The sequence below is a fragment of the Oncorhynchus mykiss genome, chromosome 4 (genome assembly GCF_057628025.1).
Source record: "Oncorhynchus mykiss isolate SJ-2025 chromosome 4, ASM5762802v1, whole genome shotgun sequence".
Classification (NCBI taxonomy): domain Eukaryota; kingdom Metazoa; phylum Chordata; class Actinopteri; order Salmoniformes; family Salmonidae; genus Oncorhynchus; species Oncorhynchus mykiss.
In genome coordinates, this window is record NC_143025.1 from 11,252,464 (window position 1) to 11,261,247 (window position 8,784).

General features: G+C 42.1%; 1 protein-coding gene and 1 long non-coding RNA gene across 2 annotated transcripts; one reads left to right on the forward strand and one right to left on the reverse strand.

Annotated features, from left to right (window-relative positions):
- Window positions 1-365: 365 nt before the first annotated feature.
- LOC110521282 (proteasome subunit alpha type-1) lies at window positions 366-4,444 on the reverse strand. Its single transcript, XM_021598739.3, has 10 exons — window positions 4,037-4,444; window positions 3,027-3,071; window positions 2,766-2,867; window positions 2,266-2,369; window positions 2,063-2,151; window positions 1,816-1,886; window positions 1,539-1,668; window positions 1,251-1,330; window positions 933-1,037; window positions 366-648 (listed from the first exon to the last, which is right to left on the reverse strand). The coding sequence occupies exons 1-10, from the start codon at window positions 4,037-4,039 to the stop codon at window positions 589-591; spliced, it is 789 nt and encodes a 262-aa protein (XP_021454414.1). The 5' UTR covers window positions 4,040-4,444; the 3' UTR covers window positions 366-588.
- On the forward strand, window positions 3,291-8,306 carry LOC149983904 (uncharacterized). The gene is made up of 2 exons (XR_016495574.1): window positions 3,291-3,497; window positions 5,903-8,306. It is a non-coding gene; the product is annotated as an uncharacterized LOC149983904 (long non-coding RNA).
- The last annotated feature ends 478 nt before the right edge of the window (window positions 8,307-8,784 follow it).

Consider the following 8,784-nt stretch of genomic DNA (forward strand, 5'->3'; position numbering starts at 1 on the left):
TTTACTAATGTCTCAGGATTTTGATGCTCTGCACTCTAGTTTCCTTTTAAGGTGAGGACAAATGTGTAATGAAAGGAAAACTTTGATTATCACTATGTCAGAACTATGCTTTGCGTAGACAGAACCTTAGTAGAAATGATCATTGGTGACCTTGGGATTAAGACTTTTTTTCCTGCTTACTTAATGGCTATAATGCAACACTGGACCACTATTTATGAAAAACTCACTTTTATACACAATTGATTAACCTGTATGCCAATGTTATAGTCACTGCTGTGGAAGATCTCCTAGTTTGACAACCAACAATCTTAAAATAAAAAATAAGTCTCAAGTGTGTGTCAAACAAAAAACACATTGGCACCAAATGAGAAAAAAGGTTTTATTTATAGAATTGAACATTCTACCAATAGAAAAGCAACAACCAATGTTATTAGCAGAAAGCGTACAATTCACTTGTTTTCAGTAAGTGGCATATTGCCACAGTACAGATTTCCCCATTGCAGTTCAGTGAGTGGTGCCCTGTTGGATTTGGTTTCTGGCCACCGCAGTGTGACAAGAAGTGTGTAATCATTCTGCGTCCTCCAAGTCTCAGATATCCATTGGCTCATCAGGTTTGTCAGCTGCAGGCTCATCTGCAGCCTGGACGACCTAAAGGACAGACACAAGGAGAGGTTAGCAGTGGCCCACATCTTGATTGGCTACAGTTCAACGATAATGTGACAATTCCAACACTTGATGTGTTCAAACAATTTTGTGACATCATGTTTGTTAACCACTCTCTAATATATTTAAATATACAAATATCTTAGAGGGCGCATTATACTACCCTGGATTCCAAATGAATTGTTCTGTTTCAGTGTGGTTCCAGGCTAGCATTAATCCAACCACTTTCCTCAAATGACATCCATTGTTAGCTCCAAGCCGACTCCTACCTTTCTCTGTGGCCTCTCCTCTAGACCCACGAGGAAAGGAGCCACGTCATCATCGTCGTAGATGGTGAACTCCATGTCTTTCCCCACAATACCGATGGAGACATTCTGAAAGGCAGGGAGAGCTACTCAGTAAAGGCCTGGGTTGTGTTCATTAGGTACTAATGAACACCGACAAACAGGGAGGAACTAACTTGACTAAGAAAAACTAATTTTATCATAAATGTAGCAAAACATGTTCTGTTACATGACCTAATGAACACAGCCCTGTTCAGCAGGGAAGGAGTGGTAAGACCAGTTGGTTGAGCCATAGCAGCTTACCTTAGTCGTGAGGTCCTGTTCAGCAGGGAGTGTTTCTCTGAGCCCAAGCAGACCATGCCTGACCAGCTCATTCAGATTACCTAAATACAGACAATGCAATGGACAAAGTGATAAATGCAAAGAGCATGTGCTGAAATGTGTGAGACAGGTGCTACAGTTAACAAGCATCAAACGGTATTTACTTTATAGTAAGTGTCTGAGTAGACATGCATTTGTGCCCTCAGGTATGTATTTGCGTTAGTACTTGCGAGAACTACAAATACAGTGTGTGTGTGTGCATGCTCTCACAGTCCAGGAAGGTGTTCATGTGTCTCTCTAGGTATGTGCGGGCAGACTGGGAGCGGGCTCCGATGGACATGGCTTTGCAGTCAAAGTAGTTTGCAGAGGGGCAGGTCTGGAAGATATGAGGTCCCATGTCCTACAAGAAGAAACCATAAGGAGAGAATGACTGATGCTCCACATTACTAATGAATGTTGCTTTAAGAATCACATACTACTTCTAGAGTATTACACCCCTTCATCAGCAGACCTAGTTTCCATGAAAAATATGACAAAGAGAACTCACGTCGTAGCCAGCGATAAGCAGTCCCACACCATACGGTCTTCTTCCATATCTCTGTGTGGGGATTTGGGTTTCTGAGGGACAGGTCAAGGGTTACATTAACAGTAGAGGACAGCATGCCAATTCCCAAACCTGACCTCACCGCTTAACTCATGAAAAGCCCAACGTGTGCATTTTGACATTGAAACATTGATTGGAGTTCCGGTGCAGGCTTCTAGAGGTGAATATGTGAAAACATGACAAAGGATACTGCTTCCAATGAGAGTGACGAGGCGTGACACTGGGAGAGGCCTGTCAAACACAAACCTGGAGTCCAGGCATTCCTGCCTCATGAAGTTACTGTCGAGGAAGACGGAAGGGGAAATCTTGACACAGATTACAGTGGATACACTTTGCATACGAAGTCATGGTATTCCTACAACTAGACACGAGATGTGTGCGTGTGTGTTGTACCAGAGGAGCCTGGCATCTGCAGTCAGCCCGGCAATAGAGATGCCAATGTGTTCATCAACATGGAGGATCTTCTTCTGGTGAGCAGCCAGCTCAGACTGGGCTCTCTGTGGATAAACCCGAACACAGTCTCAGTCAACAGCCCATTGATAGTCACTGCAAGTGTCAAGAGTACTTAGTCAAGAGTAAGGTACTACATGTACATTTTTATTTCATCTTAACTGGCCTGGCATACCGGAAACGTAACTTTTACTGAGGGCGAGACGCTCTTATTCATTTAATAAATTAAACCTGGGCATAGGAGCACCGTCTACTCAGCACAAAATTGCCCTCTGGCTCTATTTTCTAGTTTGCAAAGTGTGGCTCATGTCCGCATCCAGTGTAACAGGTAAAAAATAAATAAACATACAAAGTCTCAGTGTACATACAAAGTCTCAGTGTAGCTCCTATGTAACTCTTGACAAAATAAAGCTGTCACAGTGTAGAATATAATTGGGAAATACCTTGAGAGCAACCAGGACTGCATGGGTTCCGGACTTGAGCCCCACTGTTGCCGAACCTTGTTTCACCGCCTCCATGGCGTATTCGATCTGGTGAATGCGCCCCTGAAACAAGTGTATTGATAATGTTACCTTATTTGGGAGACACTGCAGGTAATCTCATTCCCCAAACATTTAGAATAATGTTGATGTCCGTTGAGTTATGTTAATGCTGTAGTGAGTACCTTGTAAGGTCGCTTTCTCATTAGGCAACTTGAACCTTACCTGAGGACTCCAAACAGTGACGTCATTGTCGTACTGGTTACGGAACTACAGAGAGAAAAAGGCAGCTGTGTCAATGTTTTCACGGTATATTGGTCAAGAAATACACATTACATGTTTTACTTACGTAGTTATCTTGCATTGCGATGAGTTATCTACCAAAAAAACAACTCGACACAGATCGTGTTTGCCACCCTAGACTAAGGTATTGTATTGCTATAAATAAATTATAGCGCAAGCTAGGAAGCAACCGACCTTGTGGCTTTGTTTACAGTCACCTGGCAGGGGGTGCACCCACAGAATTAGTTAGTAGAATATGAGCTCTATGGGTGCACCTCTGACGTCAAACACGTTTGAAACTTTTAGAGGTAGGTATGACAACTAGCTAAATTTGTTCCAAGCAGCTGGTTGCAAGCATTTGGAAGACAGCACCGCGAACAACCATGCAATTTCAATCAGCCTTTGACTGCATATGTAAGGACGGTTGACTGCAAAGACCAATGGCATTCGGCAAAGTTGGGTAACTTTTATGGCAGTCAAAAAACGAAAGTGAAACAATCAACATTACACTGGCTAACGATAGCTAGCTAACGTAGCATGCTAGTTAGCTACCTAGCTGTGTTAGGTAGCTAACTAGCCACCTAAAGTTAGCTAACTAACTTAGTTACGTTACTATGTAACTAACTGCTAGCCAGGCTAGTACTTTTTATTTATTTAATCTTATTGAGATAGTTTGCTAACAATCTAGCTCGTGCATAATAATAAACTTCCAGATGCTTGCTGTTTTGTGCTTACTCACAGTGCACTCGTTTCCTCTGTTGTGCTCATAGACCTGTGCTAAGCTAGTCTGGCTAACGTACATTTAATATCCTTTCAACGAGTGATAGCTCTAGCTGGGATCCTTAATTATCGAACACTTTTGCCATTCAATGTATGCGATTAATTGTATTACTTATTAAGTAACATTCGCGCTTAGAAACGTAAAACAAAATGCATGCTTTATTCATTCTTACCATCTCTGCTGTTGCTTGGTGAACTGTGACTCTGGATTGATTTATTTCCCTAGATCTGTGACGTAAGGCAAAGTAGTAGATCTCAGAAATCCATTCAGTAGATTAAAATTCGAAATGCAATCCAGTGGTGTAAAGCGCTTAAAATAGTATTTTTACTTATTTTTTTTAGGGGTATCTCTACTTTACTATTTACATTTTTGGCAACTTTTACTTTTACTCCACTACATTCCTAAAGAAAATAATGTCCTTTTTACTCGATACATTTTCCCTGACACCCAAAAGTAGTCGTTACATTTTGAATGGTTAGCAGGACAGGAAATTGTCATATTCACGCACATAAAAAGATAATCCCTGGTCATCCCTACTGCATCTGATCTGGGGGACTCGGAGTGTTGGAGTGTGCCTATGGGATCAATATCATGCCAAATGTATTGTGAACACACAGCCTGCATTTTGTATTTGTGTATAATGATCTGTACAAATAAGTACCAATCCACAAATGTAAATCACTTGTTTTCATTTGGTATGATATTGATCCCCTGCTATCCGTAGATAAAAAAAGAAAGACAATTGTGCCCTCTGTTAAAATATATATATATATTTTTAATAGTTTTACTTTTAATAATTAATTATATTTTAGCAATTACATTTACTTTTGAAACTTAAGTATATTTCAAACCAAATTATTTTTTACTTTTACTCAAGTAGGATTTTACTGGGTGACTTTCACTTTTACTTGAGTCATTTTCTATTAAGACATCTTTACTTTTACTAAAGTATGGCAATTGGGTATTTTACCACTGATGTAATCAAAGATTGAAAACGTTAATAATTTTTACTTGACCAAAGACTTGCAATTTTACTGTTTAATTTAAATGATTCCTGTCAATTGTGAAATTAATTTAGATTTTGATTGTTAAAATCCATTCCAGAATGTATGTGTATGGTTCTCAGAACGTTGCAATAACTGGAATGACATATACTTGCAGTAATAAAAGCAAACAACATTTTGTTTTAACATTTATTTTTCTGCAATGAAGTACATCATTGCAGTGTGCCTAGATGAGCACTGGATGGCAGCAGTAAATTGGAAGTTTACATCACAGGCTACAGTAAACTGATACTGTGTGTGTGTGTGTGTGTGTGTGTGTGTTTCCACTTTTTTTTTCTTTGACTTGTTGGCTTTGACAGTTATTTTGTTCAATAGGATTCATTACGCTATACATTGTCTTTCTTATTTTATGATGTATACAGTACTACAATCTCTGTATAGGGGACTATGGCATAGGTCAGGTAGGCATGTTCTTCTTCTATCTGCAGGGTTGCTATTTCAAGTCAGGACAGGTCTGCAAGAAATGCTTTGTATTTCATTTTCAATGTACAGAATTCCTTTGAATGGGGTTTTATCACTAAGTCCTGCTGAATCAGTCAGAGCTACAAAAAAAAAGGTCTTGTCAATTCAGTATTGTTGAGCTGCCGTCAAATTAAACCTGGATATTTTGCATTCTGAATAAACAAAATTACTCTCGAAGGAAAAATAACTAGACCAAAATCAACTTGCATCACTCCAATCAAAGCAGGGATAGGCCTAACAACAGTATATGCTACTTTTGATTCACAATGTGCAACAAGAGCATCATGGTCACAACACATTCTCTGTAAGCCTGTCACAACAGCAGTGAACACAGCTGAGTGTAGTATACAACATGAACAGGCTCATGGATGCAGGGTTTATTTATGCTGCAGTAGTTTATGTGTCGGGGGGCTAGGGTCAGTCTGTTATATCTGGAGTACTTCTCCTGTCTTATCCGGTGTCCTGTGTGAATTTAAGTATGCTCTCTCTAATTCTCTCTTTCTCTCTCGGAGGACCTGAGCCCTAGGACTATGCCTCAGGACTACCTGGCATGATGACTCCTTGCTGTCCCTAGTCCACCTGGCCGTGCTGCTGCTCCAGTTTCAACTGTTCTGCCTGCGGCTATGGAACCCTGACCTGTTCACCGGACCTGCTACATGTCCCAGACCTGCCATTTTCAACTCTCTAGAGACAGCAGGAGCGGTAGAGATACTCTTAATGATCGGCTATGAAAAGCCAACTGACATTTACTCCTGAGGTGCTGACTTGCTGCACCCTCGACAACTACTGTGATTATTATTATTTGACCATGCTGGTCATTTATGAACATTTGAACATCTTGGCCATGTTCTGTTATAATCTCCACCCGGCACAGCCAGAAGAGGACTGGCCACCCCTCATAGCCTGGTTCCTCTCTAGGTTTCTTCCTAGGTTTTGGCCTTTCTAGGGAGTTTTTCCTAGCCACCGTGCTTCTACACCTGCATTGCTTGCTGTTTGGGGTTTTAGGCTGGGTTTCTGTACAGCAGTTGATGTAAGAAAGGCTATATAAATACATTTGATTTTATTAATTTATCCCTCTTTGAATCCTTCTCTCCCCACTCTCCACCTCTCTCTCTCCGCCCACCCTGTCTTTTTTTATTTGGGTTGAAACGGCTGGACACTGAGAGCCTAGACTCTGTTAATGATATCTGATGTACCCTTGATCCGGAGGGAGATTAATTAAAGGAGCTGTGCTGACGAGCCCTCCTCCCCTGCCAAGGCAGATGCAGTGGTGGCCATTACATCAGCGTGCCTCCTTTGTGATTGAGCTTCTAGGAGCTGTGCTGAGCTCAGCATATTTCGCTAGGGCTTCATTTAACTCTGCCAAATGGCCCCCTTTTCATTTTTCAAATGGAAGAGTGGCCTGAGTCACTCTGTGACGGGTCCAAGCCACGCCGCCAGTCCTCGCACGCAGGGAAGGAAGAGGAGGAGGGCGGAAGTGTAGCGTTATGGATTGGGAAGACGAAAGCAAGGTTGCTCACCCAGACCAAGTCTCGGAGAAGAAATACGTCAGTGTATTGTCAACTGTGCTTAGCTATCTCAATCAATGACACAACAGTGTGTGTTATCACAAATACAGAAAAATTGTCCCTAAAAATGTGCTTGAATATGTTTTTGAAGCCCTTGTGGGGTTCTGGCCCTTTGACCCTCATCAATAAGGTCATTGTCATCACAGACAAAGTCAAGCATTTTCATGATCTGGAGTTGTAGTTGGACCTCAGAGGTGCATCATAGTCCTCCCAGCAGCGACTCACTGGAGCGAGAGATGATGACATCAGCGTCAGCAGTGAACCTGTACGTGCCTCCAGATATGGATTGCTTGAGTATCCAGAGTGACTTAATGTGTCTACATATGCCCCCATCTCACACCACTGTTGCTTAAAATAGGCCAGCGATGTGTTTAGCCTGAGAATCAGCTGGACTAATGGGCCGGTCTGCCAAGTATGCATTAAGCTGGCAGGTACCACGGAGCGGGTCAAGGGTCATCAACAGCACACGGAATGAACAGAAAGCCCCCCTCAATAGGTTTTATGAGCGCGTATACATATTCATTGACTATTACATTTTCCACAAAATGCCTGGACACACAGCAGCAGGTGGTGGAGGAGTTGAGACTCATACAGAATCTTGCCATCCATTTCCTTGCGTTTTCTCAAAGAGTTTACACAGCATTTTGGCAGTTAATGGCTGAAAAGGCTTCTTCTGTCTCAAACCAGGAAGAGCACATTGTGGAGCACTTACTAATATCAGAGCCAGGTAGATTGCCTCTTCACTCAGCCTTTGGATCTAACAATAGCTAGCCAATAAGTGGCGAACCTCATGCTGTGTCGCACATTTATACAGCTCAATCCCCTAGACTAGGGAAATGCATGGAGGTCATGCAGCAATGATGGAAGTTGACTGTTTGAATGAAGACACCAGGGTTCAAATGTCCAGCCTTCTAGATATATAGTCCCTCTCCTCTCTCAGCGCTCCTCATTCGTTCTCTTGTCTCGTTTTCCATGAGACAAATGCTTCCTCGTTAGAAAAAAATGCCACCTTATCTGATGTTTTTTGGGTTCCCCTAAAACATCACTGCTGTAGATCATTTCTAAACATTTTCAATTTCACAATTTCACAAGCCCCATTATACATTTTGTGCTGGGAATCATGGAATCAAGAAAATGTCCATGCACTATGTGGATTTCAGTACAGATTGTCTTAGTACGGGAGTCAGGAACCTGATGGTCCAGAGCCACATGGAGGCTCTTTAACTGTCCCTTTGTGTCTCAGTGGTGATCTATAATTAGCCATTTGATCTAATCAATACATTGTACAATGCCTGCTTTAGATTCATGTATGTAGATAAACAGCCATGTTGGCTCCTGAATCACCTGGCCTTTGAGGTTCTGACTGACAGCTGTGATGGCTCTTATGTGTGTGGTGTCGGGTTTTGTGGGACATCATGTGTTTTTTGATGTGTTATCGTTCCATGCTGCTCTGATTCTGCTCTGACAGGTGTGACTAGCAGGCTCTAGCCTCTGGGCCTTCAGTGTCCATCCAGCCATTAGAGAGAGGAGGAGAGGGTAGTCCCCGCCTCCTCCCCATTTTGCCTGTCAACCATGTTGTGAGCGTGCGGTCTAATCAGAAATCAACAGGTGGTTTCGTAAGGGGTCCAGTGAGGGAGATTCCACGACAGGACTCCATTACATCAAGGGCAGGATGATCTAGGGAGGTCTTTTGATGTGTCAGAGTGAATTACTCCAAACAAGTATTTCAAACCCTCAGGTGCTTTTCATGTGTGACAGCGAGGATGTTTATCACAACTGTAATTTCCTGGCAAGGTTACTCATATCACTGGTGAGAGGGGAAGGGG

Bases quoted from the DNA above. Each gene is read 5' to 3' on its own strand.
- LOC110521282 (XM_021598739.3), bottom strand. The intron at 2,370-2,765 runs GTATTTCCCAAT...GTTTATCCACAG, and splicing joins CAGTCCTGGTTGCTCTCAAG to AGAGCCCAGTCTGAGCTGGC. The intron at 1,038-1,250 runs GTAAGCTGCTAT...CCTGCCTTTCAG, and splicing joins AACAGGACCTCACGACTAAG to AATGTCTCCATCGGTATTGT.